The 14,620-nt window shown below is 43.4% G+C and overlaps 1 protein-coding gene across 1 annotated transcript in view; it reads right to left on the bottom strand.

Moving 5' to 3' along the window:
- Window positions 1-3,966: 3,966 nt before the first annotated feature.
- The window catches only part of LOC147737074 (uncharacterized), a 127,359-nt gene continuing 116,705 nt past the window's right edge, over window positions 3,967-14,620 (bottom strand). Inside the window, exon 9 of the mRNA XM_086962834.1 lies at window positions 3,967-7,661. Within this exon, the coding sequence (XP_086818960.1) occupies window positions 5,783-6,970 (1,188 nt within the window). The 5' untranslated portion in view covers window positions 6,971-7,661 and the 3' untranslated portion in view covers window positions 3,967-5,782. The remainder of the gene's footprint in view (window positions 7,662-14,620) is intronic.

The following is a 14,620-nucleotide window of genomic DNA, read 5'->3' as shown; positions in this document are numbered from 1 at the left end:
ACACCATCCTTCCTACAGTCTTAAGAAGACAAGTGGAGCATGCTGCCACTCATGCATGCACAAACCATCCTTCCTACAGTCTTAAGAAGACAAGTGGCGCATGCTGCCACTCATGCATGCACACACCATCCTTCCTACAGTCTTAAGAAGACAAGTGGAGCATGTTGCCACTCATGCATACACACACCATCCTTCCTACAGTCTTAAGAAGACAAGTGGCGCATGCACACTCATGCATGTACACACCATCCTTCCTACAGTCTTAAGAAGACAAGTGGAGCATGCTGCCACTCATGCATGCACAGAGACTCCTGAATGGGCACACACCATCCTTCCTACAGTCTTAAGAAGACAAGTGGAGCATGCAGACACTCATGCATGCACACACCATCCTTCCTCCAGCCTGAAGAAGACAAGTGGAGCATGCAGACACTCATGCATGCACACACCATCCTTCCTCCAGTCTTAAGAAGCCAAGTGGAGCATGCAGACACTCATGCATGCACACACCATCCTTCCTCCAGTCTTAAGAAGAGAAGTGGAGCATGCAGACACTCATGCTTGCACACACCATCCTTCCTACAGTCTGAAGAAGACAAGTGGAGCATGCAGCCACTCATGCATGCACACACCGTCCTTCCTCAAATCTTAAGAAGACAAGTGGAGCATGCTGCCACTCATGCATGCACACACCATCCTTCCTACAGTCTTAAGAAGACAGGTAGAGCATGCAGACACGCATGCATGCACACACCATCCTTCCTACAGTCTTAAGAAGACAAGTGGAGCATGCTGCCACTCATGCATGCACACACCATGCGTCCTACAGTCGAAAGAAGACAAGTGGAGCATGCTGCCACTCATGCATGCGCACACCATCCTTCCTACAGTCTTAAGAAGACAAGTGGAGCATGCTGCCACTCATGCATGCACACACCATCCTTCCTACAGTCTTAAGAAGACAAGTAGAGCATGCACACTAATGCATGCACACACCATGCTTCCTACAGTCTTAAGAAGACAAGTGGAGCATGCTGCCACTCATGCATGCACACAGCATCCTTCCTACAGTCTGAAGAAGACAAGTGAGGCATGCAGACACTCATGCATGCACACACCATCCTTCCTCCAGTCTTAAGAAGACAAGTGGCGCATGCTGCCACTCATGCATGCACACACCATCTTCCTACAGTCTTTTTTCGTAGGATTTATAATTGACTAATGCTCTTCCAATAATCATTGCACTTGAATGGTTTTTCCCCTGTGTGCGTTTGCTGATGATACCTTAATGCTGAAGAGTTGCGAAAACTACTGTCACATTCACTACAATGATAAGGTTTTTCCCCTGTGTGTGTTCGCTGATTACTTTTTAGGTCTGATAGCTGGCTAAAGCTCTTCCCACATTCACTGCACTTGAATGTTTTTTTCCCCGTGTGTGTTCGATTATGACTTTTTAGGTCTGATAACTGACTAAAGCTCTTTACACATTCATTGCACTTGCATGGTTTTTCCCCTGTGTGTGTTAGATTATGACTTTTTAGGTCTGATAACTGACTAAAGCTCTTTACACATTCATTGCACTTGAATGGTTTTTCTCCTGTGTGAGTTTGCTGATAAACCATTAATGCTGAAGAGTCACGAAAAAAAACTGTCACATTCACTACAATGATAAGGTTTTTCCACGTGTGTGTTCACGTATGACGTTTTAGGACTGATAACTGACTAAATCCCCTTTCATCAAGACATAGATTTTAACAGGCATGGCTCTCCCTTTGAAGTCAATTATGCCCCAGAAATAACCCAGCAACTCAATAGTCACCCCACCTTAACCTATTGGTCTAATGTCTGGCTTCAACAGGGTGACTTTGCCCAGTAAATTACGCTCATAAAATGTTTTTGGGACTAGTGTTATCCTGGCCCCAGAGTCGAACAGCATGCTCATTGGAGCATCATTTATCAAAACTACCTCCTGAGGGCCATCACTAGCATTCCCTGTGAATGGGAGAATATTGATCTCTTCCAATTCTTCTTCATAAAGTTCAACTTCCATGACTTTTTTATGCTTATTGCCCGTTCTGCAGCTTTTTGCGACGTGACCTTTTCTCTCATAAGTTTTTCACATGGCCTTCCAGCCTGGGCGGTCTTTAAAGTTGGCCATATGGCCAGGGTTGCCACACCTGAAGCACTTCAACTGAAAATTCTTTGTGTTAAAGGGCTTTGAAGTGGTGCTCAATTTGGGTTCAACGAATCTATCCACCAGCACCTTGACATCAATGTACTCTTTTTTTCACCTGAACTCTCTTTGCGCATAATATCAACACACGCTCTTGAATACTAGTGACTTTTAGCAATGGTCAGCACTTCTTGAAGCAATGGCTTTTCTTTTTGCAACAGGGTGTCTCGTTTTGTAAAGTACGCATCCCAACATGAACTGATATCTTAACCGCTCCTCTAAGCTGCACCAAAATTGCACGTGGAAGCCAATTTGCGCAAGGTAGTCATGAACTGTTTGACTGACTCACCTGCCTTTGCATCCTTCTCCCAAAAAGATATCGTTCAAGGACAGTACTCACTTTGGGAAGGTATTGCAAGTCTAACTTTTTGATGCAGATCTCGTATTCATTAAGAATGGCAGAGTCACTACCAGAGGGTTCAGGAAGGTGTTCAAAGAATTCTTGTCCCTCAGAGCCCAAACAATCAATTAACAATGAAGCTTTCCTCTCTGCGCTTAAGGAAATGCCACAGACACAAGCATAATGTGTGAAAACCTTCTTTCACTTCAGCCACGAGAGAGAAGGAACTCCTGGAGATGTCAACAAGAAGGGAGGGGCAGTGACATTATGTATGATGTACGTGCTATATTTTGACCTAGTTACTACTTAAGGGTGAACTTCAGTGATCTGCTTACAGTGTGCAATATCCACAAACCTTATAAGCTGTGCGCATCAGCGAAACTGCGTGCAACTTCAGCAATTAAAATTTAGGCCTAGGCGCACAATCCCAGAAACTGTATTTGCTGTGCGCATCTGCGGAACCATCAGCCCGATTACTGATGACACATATTTATACAGGGAGGAGTCACTTTAGTCTGGTGCTCAATTACATGCTTAGATGTGAGTCTGGTGGTGTCTGATAACTGAAAGGCACACATTTGTTTACATACAATTTCATATATGTCTGATTTATTATTCCTATTACAGCGCCTTCTACCTTGAGAAGGGCCATCCTAGACCAGTGTAAGGACAAAACCCATGCCGACAAATGAGCGACCTGAAGTGCAATACTGAGAAAAAGTAACCTGGAGGATTGCTGCAAATTAAAGTAAATGAAAAAAAAATAATAAAGAACTACATAACAACAGCTGTGTGATCTGGAAGCCGATTGTTTCTCAATAAAGCCCTAGTTTGCGATTACCTTACAGTGCTCACATTATCATCCGCGCTAAAAGAGATGGGAGCCTGGGTTGTCTGGTCACAGAAGCTCATTTACATACAAAGGGGGTGACAGCCTGTTCACAACGCACAGCACAACTTGTTTACGTAAAGTGCTAGTACACAGAACAGGGTAAAGTCGTGTGTCTCTTTTTTTTATTTTCTTTAATATATTCTGCACCTCGCTCTCTTCTTCTCTTTCTCTCATTTCAATTCATCATAAATTACTCAAATTCACTATTGCTTTATCAGCACGGCACAAGTCGGGGGGTAGCCACAGTTTGAAGGGGTCCCCCCACTATTATCTAGAAACGGGACTCAGTTCCACCTAGCACTTTTGCCTGCGACTGATAATTGTTACTTTATGCCCCAGCACTGCAGACACAGGCATCTGAGTGTTTGGTTGTGTGAGTGGTGCAAGAGAGGAACAGAGAACTTGACAAAATTAGCCCTTCTATTGCTTAATACATTGTTAAATGTGAAACACTTTGGGTTTTATGGGCTGGATAAAGAATAACGTCAGGAAACAAGTGCAAATTAAAAGCACATTTTATTTATTCGCTGAAAAATGTTTAAAAATGTAATTTCCAAGTTCCACATATCTGTTTAAAAATATTTACACTTTCAGTCATTTCCGAGTTTAGTTACAAACTAATAGTGGGAAAAACACATGATGTATAAAAACTAAAACCAAAAACTTATTTTTACATTATTTTATGTTTCTTGTTTTTAAAACAGGCCGTCAACCTTTCACATGAAAATTGTTATAAGGGCCTGACATCACTTCTTGTGATGTCACTACATGTGACGTCACTGTGATTTGCATATGATAATGGGCTCCTTCACTATTTTCCTTACTTGTGCCCTGTTTATTGGCATGACATGGGTCTATAGGTATTAAAAATTAACATTAAACTCACAGGTGTTCAGCCCATTTATCTGGTGATGTTACACATTGGCTTGTATTCGGCTGCTTCCTCTATTTTTAGATGAGTACAAATAACGTTCCGTTCCCCCTCTTTCCAATTCGTTCTTTTTCTCCCCCTTTCTTTGTCTCTCTTGCTCTCTTTACCTCCCCCCCTCTCTATCTCCCACACACTCCTGTTAGCATTAGCTTCATGAATGTCACTGCTACTTCTGGCATTCATACGACAAATCCTTTAGAACATTTGAGGACAAGGGACAATCAAGTGTGGAAGATGAGTTGCTGGGAGTGCAACTGATTATCCTGGCACATATATGCTTTTCATGTGGGATTTCACTATTTCACCACATTCTTCAAACAGAGTCTCCTGCTTACAATGACTAAATTCTGGTACAAAGTAGAGTTTGGCAAGTCACAAAATGAATAGGGAGAGCCAAGTCGGAAAGGAGCCACGGGTCCCACTTAGTAATCAGGCGCGAGCTGATCCATCAACCGATAACAGTGTGTAAAAGATGCACCAAACGTTACTTAAATACAAGGTATATGCTCTTTTATATCTGAAAATAGATTATTTCTTGAACACCTGTGCTTCGCTTTAGTTCATTACATATACTGCAGTGGCATTTGTTAATAGTAATACATGCATTTTACCAATGAAGCTTCCATCTCCAGAGCCCTGACAACATGTCCACTCTGGGTGTGTTGGGTTTATAGGTTCTATCACTAATCCGACAAGTTAGCTGAAAATACCGCTGTTAGTCCCAGTGTTGTTCAGTGTTGCTTTTACAGGCTGTGTGGTCAGGTGTGATTGAATGTTTTTCTTTGTATCTCTTCTTCACCAAATAAAAATTAACAATGTTTCTTTACTTTTAATCCACATTGTGCTTGTCTCCCACTGTGTATCCTGGTGCATCATGTCACTTTGCTATGTGTACGGAAGTGAACAATCACTGGAAACAAACACTTTTATAATTCTGCAAATACTGTTATCTGTTTTTCTTCTTTACTGCTATTCGGGTCTTCTATCATCTGGTATTTCAATGTCCTACATAAATTGAATTTTATCTTTTCCGTAATTCATTCCCCTCACAATTACTGCACTATTCAGCTCTTGTCTATGTCCTCAGATGGGTCAATATTATTTTTGATGTTCTTAAGTTCTTTCTGGAATCTCTGCATCTCTAGCATTATTTCCATGTGAGTTAAATGAAGGAGTGTATTCACTAAGGGCTGTGTGGGATCGAAAATTGACAAAAGCCCTTCTCACTTTCAGTGCCCTTCTATGTTTTCCCCCTGTGTGTTCGCTGATGATTTTGTAGCTCTGATCGTCGACTAAAGCTCTTCCCACATTCATTGCACTTGAGTGGCTTTCCCCCTGTGTGTGTTTGTTGATGTTTTCCTAGGGTTGATAACTGACTAAAGCTCTTCAAACATTCAAAGCAATCATATAGTTTTCCCCTTTGTGTGTTCGCTGATGACTATATAGGTTTGATAAGTGACTAAAGCTCTTCCCACATTCACTGCACTTGAATGGTTTTTCTCCTGTGTGTGTTCGATTATGACTTTTTAGGTCTGATAACTGACTAAAGCACTTTGCACATTCACTGCACTTGAATGGTGTTTCCCCTGTGTGTGTTTGCAGATGTCTTTGAAGGTGTGATAACCGACTAAAGCACTTTGCACATTCACTACACTCGAATGGTTTTTCTCCTGTGTGAGTTCGCTGATGACGTTTTCGGTCTGGTATCTGACTAAAGCTCTGCCCACATTCATTGCACTTGAATGGTTTTTCCCCTGTGTGCATTCGCTGATGTCTTTGAAGGTGTGATAACCGACTAAAGCACTTTGCACATTCACTGCACTTGAATGGTTTTTCCCCCGTGTGTGTTCGATTATGACCTTTTAGGTATGATAACTGACTAAAGCACTTTGCACATTCACTGCACTTGAATGGTGTTTCCCCTGTGTGTGTTCGCAGATGTCTTTGAAGGTGTGATGAGTGACTATAGCACTTTGCACATTCACTGCACTTGAATGGTTTTTCCCCCGTGTGTGTTCGATTATGACTTTTTAGGTCTGATAACTGACTAAAGCACTTTGCACATTCACTGCACTTGAATGGTGTTTCCCCTGTGTGTGTTCGCAGATGTCTTTGAAGGTGTGATAACCGACTAAAGCACTTTGCACATTCACTGCACTTGAATGGTTTTTCTCCTGTGTGAGTTCGCTGATGAACCCTTAATGCTGAAGAGTAACTAAAACTACTGTCACATTCACTACAATGATAGGGTTTTTCCCCTGTGTGTGCTCGCTGATGTATTTTAAGGTGTGATAACTGACTAAAGCACTTTGCACATTCACTGCACTTGAATGGTTTTTCCCCTGTGTGTATTCGCTGATGTTTTTGGAGGTTTGATAAGTAACAAAAGCACGCTGCACATTCACTGCACTTGAATGGTTTTTCTCCTGTGCAGGTTTGCAGATGAAGCTTGCGTAGTGATGACAAACTAAAGCTCTTGCTGTATGTGTATGATTCTTCTTTCTTGGTTAGTGTCTGTGTGTCGGGTATATATTTTTCTACATCCCATGACTGCATTTTCTGATGGGCCGACATGGCTGATAAAGCACTTGTGTTTTTCTCACACGTTTGATTTCTGTTTTAACAATAAAATGCGATAGCCACCAAATATTTGCCACACTCCTGATATGTAGAAGGTGCCTTTGTAGGCGATTGTGCCTTTAGATTTGATTATGGCTATGCACGCTTGCGGGTAAATATGTATCTTCCTTCTGGCCGGTGCAAATAGGGACAGTCTGTTGTATTTTAGGTAGAAGAACTCCTCTTTCCTTTACCCGTCAGTTGTCTGGCTCCGCTCTGTTGTGCTCTTCTCTGGTTACTGTGGTTTGGCCAGAAAGAGTTTACAATTCACCAAGAACACGGAATGATGGCTTGTCGTCATTTTATAAAACAGAGCATTGTGGTAATCACATCATGCCGATCCGATGATCAAAGCTGGTGTTGGACACTTGTTTATACAGGAGACGGTTTGTTATTGTTGTTGCCTTAATTTTCCTAAGGTCATTTCTTCGTCTTGTGGCGTGGAGGTGCACAGCTCAGCCTCTTGCAATCACTGAACTGCCCTTGATGCTTCATCCGGGATCTGTCAGTTTGTGTGCAGGTTCCTCTGTCGCCGACTGCGCTGATGTTTTGCTGAATACTGTAGCTCAATATTTCTGCTATTATTGAAGATTTACAGCATTAGCTTTGTTATTGATGGTCATTTCATACATTCAAGGCTTGTTTTCTGTTGGATGTAAAGATATTGAAAATTACTAAATTGAAACATAATGGAATGAGAATTCACAATGTTTAACTGGCTGTAAAAGACATTTCGAGGGCAATTTACCAAATCTCCACACAATGCAGCGCAGCCCTCCCCCCGCGAGGCTGCACTGCGCAACAAAGAGGGAACAGGAGAGCACCATATTTTCAAAGATATGGCTCTCTCCTTTCCTTTCCCTTGCGCCGGCACTGATTACAGCGGCCCTGCGCCATGCACACACCTTAGCACCAGAGCGCCAGGGTGTGTGTGTGTGTGAGTCCAGCATAGGTTCTGTACAGGAAGGACACCCTTCCTGTACAAATTACTATGCCTAGATACGAGGGAAAGTTTTTACCATATTGTATACGTGTTGCACAGTGCAGCACGCATGCACAGCCAGAAAGGGAAGGAGAAATGAAAGCATTTCTCCTTCCTTGCGCCTAGTTTTGTGGTTGCACGGGAGCGCCCTTGCACCACCCTTGGCAGGCACCCATGGCACAAAGTAATGCGAAACAATGCTAAACGCAGTGTCACATTACTTTAACGCTATTTCCAGCGCTGGAAATTAGGAAAAAAAGATTTTGCGACATTTTGTGCCACTTTTGTGCCGCAAATACAGCGCAAATACTTAGTAAATCTCCCCCTTCTTCTTTATCGCTTTTGAAACTTAGCAAGGAATATTTCATCATACACAGATATTTAACTAAAAGTTCGGTTGATCAGGTGACATCTTATTACATTTACAGAGTAAGGGAGCTCACGGAGCACCCAAGTGCTTGAGGTATAGCTTAAGATAGAGGCATATGGTGAAGATTTCATTTAAAAAACTATAGAGTTTAGAAAAAAGGATGGATCAGGCTGGGCTGCAAAATTTCCAGTAACTCTTCATGAAGTATACAACAAAAGTAACTCTATTCACACAATTCTTCTCGTTCTTCCCTATTCACTTAAGACCATCTCAAATACCAACTCCTGTCTTTACCTCACTGTTCATAAGTCACCTTTGACACTTTAAACAGCTCCCTAGTTCAAGCATTTCTGGTTTATTCTAACCTGGTAGATTGGAACATTATTGTGGGTTGAGGGGGGTTTCCTATCGCCATAACATCTGTCCAACATCCTGAAACTAGTACAGCTTACAGCACCCGGTTCTGGCCCTGAAAGATAACTTTAACAAGCATTTACAATGCAATGGTTTTCCCTTTGTTAAAGTTAGAGCTATTGGCATTGCTCTTGACATTATTTTTATTTATGTTTTTTTTTAACATAAAAAAATGGCATTGTCATTTACAATAGCAGGGCAGGGCACAGGGAAGGGGGTGCGAGGAGAGACAAAGGAGAGCTGCGGGCTCAGGGAAGGGGGGGCGAGGAGAGACGAAGGAGAGCTGCGGGCTCAGGGAAGGGGGGATGGGTGTATGGGTGGGTGTATGGATGGGTGTATGGGTGGGTGTATGGATAGATGCATGGATGGGTGTATGGATAGATGCATATATACAGCCAATCCCTCAACAATTTATGCAATCCACCAACCCATCGAACCAACAACCCATCCATGCATCCACCCATACATCCATGCATCATGCATACATCCATCCATCATGCATCCATCCACCCACTGCGTCCCACTCCGACCCCTCTAAATATAACTGATTTTTTCTGTATATAGAGATGACTGTATTCACTAGTATATGCAGTGGACCTTTCTACTCTAACATTCCTATGTGACTCTTGCAGTACATCTATTCATATCCCTTCCATAGGAGGTTGAAGCCCTAAAAGAATCAGATACAGGTGACTGAGAAGGGTGGAGAGGGGCCACAGCCCCAATTTAACCAGTTCCACAAGGGCAGCACCCACAGAACCAATAAGTGCTGTGGGCAGCGGCATGAAATGTAACACGGCTGAGTTCCAATTCGTTTTCAAATCCCCCTAAGAATCCAACTTCAAACAGTTGGAATTACATTGTCCCGAGAAAAGTTACATTGCTTAAATAAAAAAAATAAACTGCTGGAGGCATTCACAACTACTGCGCCGGAGCTGCCGCCTTGCTTGCTACAGTAACTACCTCATACAAAAGTCCTTCACATAAAGAGACTTCAATTCTGACATGCGAGACTAGTCTAGTTCCCCTCTTCCCCTATGCCTACAGCCACCAAACGTATGAACTGCAATGCCTACCGAAGACTGACTGCCTCTAGGCAAACTTTGATTAAATAAGTAATTTCTTGATATACACGACCGAACACGTTAGTGCTTAAAAAAAATAAAAATGACCCAAAGTCTTCACTGCAAAAGAAAAATATCGAGGCTCACGTTACAACTAACTAGATGAGACGCTCAAACAACTTCTATTACATACTGTATCAGATGTGCAAACAACTTTCATTCGAAATGCTCGAAGGGAACCACCCAACATCATAAGGCAGTCTGGGCGCTCAACAAACGCGTGGCCTGACTGAAGGGCGCCTCATCCATTACCAAAATCTCTAAATATGGGGAGCCCTTCACTAAAACAATAGAGACGTGTTTGAAGGGTACCATGAACAAACTGTTTTTTCAACCTTATGAACCAACGAATCCTGAAGTTTCTAATTGACAGTAACATTTATATAGAATCTGAAAGTTTTTCCGTACAAAACATGCACTCCATCATACCCTTACAAGCAAATATGTAAGTGACAAAAAAAATGGAAAAGTGTCCTTTCTTTAAAGGACTAAACCATTTTATTCATTTTAGCACCCAGGACGAACTATTAAGCATCCGCTTGACATGTTTTTGTGAATGTAACTCAAGGATTCTAAAAAAAAAAAAAAAAAAAAAAAAAAGTAACTTGCGATTCTTATTTCACATCCTGATTCACAACACCTGGTTGGGGAATTTTGTATATATAAATTCACACACCATGTTACCATGTTGAAAGGCAGACAGAATATGACAGATTCTCTACCTTTGTAGGCTGAGGCGTAAGAACATGGGTGTTCCAGGGAAGGGCGGAGGAGTGACTATTAAAAATGCAAGTACACTCAAAGTCATAACTTTGTACACATTGACAAACACTCTTAACAGAGATTTTTGTCCTAAAACCATATCAAAAACACTACTCCCGCCAAATGTATTTTTTTTAAGAGTGTAAAGAGGTGGAATATTAGAAATAAAATCCTTGTGGAGAAACAAAAATATACGTTGTGGGTGCAAAAAGAACAAAACTTCCCTACTTATCCGTGTACAGTTTCCGAATCACATGAATATAAACTGGTCTGTAGCAGTAACAATGGAAGCCTAAAGCGATCAAAGAATTGAAGTAGTACTCCGGGAACTATCTGTGATTCCTCAACACACAGAGAACTATAATCTAAATAAAAGAGGCAATCTGCAGGTGTAGACTTGTGACTTTGAGTAAGGAATTGTGAAAAATTAGGCCAGGCTAGAACAGAAATACCAACAATAAGGTGGCACCCTTAGCCCAATCATGTACCAACATCATGTCCATGAATTCCAAGCAAAGCTCGAGGAATACCTGGAAGGATTCTTTATGTCTGAGTGATCAAATGCTGATGACCTAGTCACCATTCGAGCCCTGAAGATAATGCTTTACAAAGCCTCCTGGAAGAGTATTTCACATGTGCCCCTGAAGGCATGCATGTAGGCTTATAAAAATAATCCCCAAATGAAACACTTATAATTTAAAAAAAACACTACGCAAAGCAGAACCAAATTAAACCTCATTCATAATGGTTGCATACATTATCATGCAGTACACTCCCTTCCCCCGAAGTTTAGGGGATTTGCTCATCTAGAAAATAAAAAATGCAGTGTAACACATCATGTGCTTGTCTTTCACAAACAACTGGAATATCTCTGTCTCAAAAGTCTTGTAGAGGTCAATCCCTCCAGTCTTACTTCATGGAAGTGAAGTGCGTGTCTAACATCAAAATAAAATGCACAAAGGAGAAACTGTCCCACTGAAGCTCCACGTCTGCTGTGACTTCACATACTCTGCTTGAGACATGGGTTGGGGGCTGAAAAGACACACCATTCTCAATGGCAAGAAATGCATTTTCAAAATACAGTGCCTCATCAAGTTAAGTGTTCAAAAGTGATATAGTCAAACCATTTAAAGAGTCATTAAAATAGGATTAGCACCAGAGAAGGGTTACACACATTCCACTACACACACAGCATTGGTAGAGTTAGGCCAGGAAGGTTACAATAACCCCACCCGACAAAACACGTCTGGGGGATAACCCACATCACACAAACTACCCACTGACACCAACGTGGCAGAGGAACAAAATCGGTAGAGAACCTCTCCAGGAGGAATCACAGCCACAGACAGCCCGAGGCAAAGTAACTGGCGGACGAAGTGCCTCGCAAATAATGAGCAACTCCAAGTGTATGCAATGAAAACCATCGTAGACAACAATATGAATCAGTGACACGAAAAAGTGCGTTTGTTTACCTTGAACGCCAGATCAATGTGGAAGTCTCTGGCTCGAAGGAACCGAAGCAAGAACTCGTCTGACAAACCCAGGGGCCAGCGCGAGCCCTCGTTCTCAGCTTTTTGCCGTATGACAAGGATCGCCTTCTTTAAAACTGCAGCGTGGCTGGGCAAATCGTTGAGTTTGGGTTTGCCTCTGTTGAAATCCGCAGGCTCTTCGGACATGCTGCTGTCGCTGAATGAAACGTATCAGACAGGGAGGGGGGCGGTAGCGCTCCCACACCTTCCCACTCCTCTACGTCGTCAAAGGCGCCTGAATGAGGCATGCTGAAAACTGCCCTAACACACCCCGCAGCTATGGGGAAAGTTATCCGCCCTCCCCTATGGATTCAGCCCTCCTCCTTCCCGGCCTCCAGGGTTACAACAGTCACGTAACTCGAGTTTTTAATTGGAATGAATTGCAGCACCCACATGGCCACACAGAATAACGAGCACCGGTTCATGGCATTGTAGGGTTTTATATGTCAGCTATGCACGGGCACCAGCGGGAGGGGGGTGGGAACGGGGGCCGGAGACACGGAGAGCGGGAGGGGGGCGGGAACGGGCATTGTAGAGCAGGAACTTTTGGTCACTGTTTCTAGACAAGAGGCCCACACAGGACACTTTAGAGGAGGAAGGCGCAGACACATATTCACGGGTGGAGGTTTTAACTGAGGACACAATTCCTTTCGAGGAGGAACTACACCAAGCGCTCCATACGCCATGTGGACAGGCTGCATACTTGAGGATTGACTGTGCAGGCCCCGGGCAGGGTCCAACGACCGAGATGCTCTGACCTCTGTGGGTCTTTCATTGCCATGCTATGATGGTCTACACTCTTACTGTGTTTATGCAATGGGTGTTATCTGTTGAAGGTTTTCTTTGATACTCAAACGATGTATGCATTATCCAATGTCACTATTTGATGCCAATGTCTTCTGTTCCTGTTTATTTTCTGAAATGCCAATAAATACATTTTAAAAAACCAAAACAAAGGCCAGGCGTTAGGAGAATCTGACGGAAACAATGCTAATAGCACAGGCCAGGCACCAGGAGAATCTGACGCAAACAATGCAATAACACAGGCCAGGCACTAGGAGAATATTACACAAACAATGCAATAACACAGGCCAGGCACGAAGAGAATCTGATGCAAACAATGCAATAACACAGGCCAGGCACGAGGAGAATCTGATGTACCCCATACAGCCCCCGATCGTGATCACTGAAAGGACCATGGGGGGTGAGATCCCTCCCCGCAGCAGGGGTGCCTTCGCGAGTGGAGCCCTCGGCTGACTGAGGACTTCGAGACCAGGGAGTGTGCACGGGAACGGTCTCTCCGCGGGGCCCCGCCCCTTCGGGAGTAGCTGTGCACAAAATGCAAATGCTACTTACCAGTATGCATCTGTTCTTGGCATGTAGGGCTGCTGATATTCATATCTGTGCATAGTCCGCCACCTAGTGTTGGGTCCGGATGATTGCACATTGTTGTCCTGGAAGAGTCTTCGAAGTATCACGAGATAGGTGGCTCCTCCCCTGGACTACAGTGCGCATGGGCATCGCCTCCATCCCCAGATTGTTTTTAGCCATTGGCAGAGATGGAGTGAAGAAAGTGAGTGATGACCATGCTATGAGCATATGTGTATATGAATGAATACTGCAGCTGCTACAGGCGCCGGGGAGGAGGGTGGGCGATATGAATATCAGCAGCCCTACATGCCAAGAACAGATGCATACTGGTAAGTAGCATTTGCAGTTCGAGGCATGTGGGCTGCTGAATTCATATCTGTGCATAGAATACATAGCAGTCCCTCCATTAACAGCGGCCGCCCGTGCCAGCTGCAGCAGTTTGAAAAAGCGTTTTTAGAACAGCCTGACCAACAGCTGCCTGCTGTCTGGAATGCACGTCTACACAGTAGTGCTTAGTGAAGGTATGTGTGGTAGACCATGTGGCTGCTCTACAGATGTCTTCCAAGGGAATGTTACCTAGGAAGGCCATAGAGGCCCCCAACTTCCTAGTGGAGTGGGCCCTTGGTGGGATAGTAAGAGTGCGCTTAGCTTTAGCATAACAGATCTGAATGCACTTTACTATCCATCTAGCAATCCCCGCTTTGGAGATTGCATTACCCTTGTGTTGTGTGGCAAAAGCAACAAAGAGTTGTTTGGTTTTGCGGAAATCTTTTGTCCTGTCCACATAGTACATCAAGGCCCTTTTCACATCAAGAGTATGGAGCATGCGCTCCGCCAGCGTCTCTGGGTTTTGGAAAAACACTGGCAATTCAATTGTCTGGTTCATGTGGAACTGTGAGACTACCTTGGGTAAGAATTTAGGGTTAGTGCGGAGCACCACCCTGTTAGCATGTATTTGGAAGAAAGGTTCTTGGATGGTGAGCGCCTGCAGCTCGCTCACCCTCCGCAGCGATGTAATTGCTACTAGGAACGCAACCTTCCAAGTCAAGAACT

This window comes from Lissotriton vulgaris, chromosome 1_1, assembly GCF_964263255.1.
Source record: "Lissotriton vulgaris chromosome 1_1, aLisVul1.2, whole genome shotgun sequence".
In the NCBI taxonomy this organism is placed as follows: domain Eukaryota; kingdom Metazoa; phylum Chordata; class Amphibia; order Caudata; family Salamandridae; genus Lissotriton; species Lissotriton vulgaris.
The sequence above is the reverse complement of the archived record's forward strand: the minus strand, read 5'-3'. Positions and strand labels throughout refer to the sequence as shown.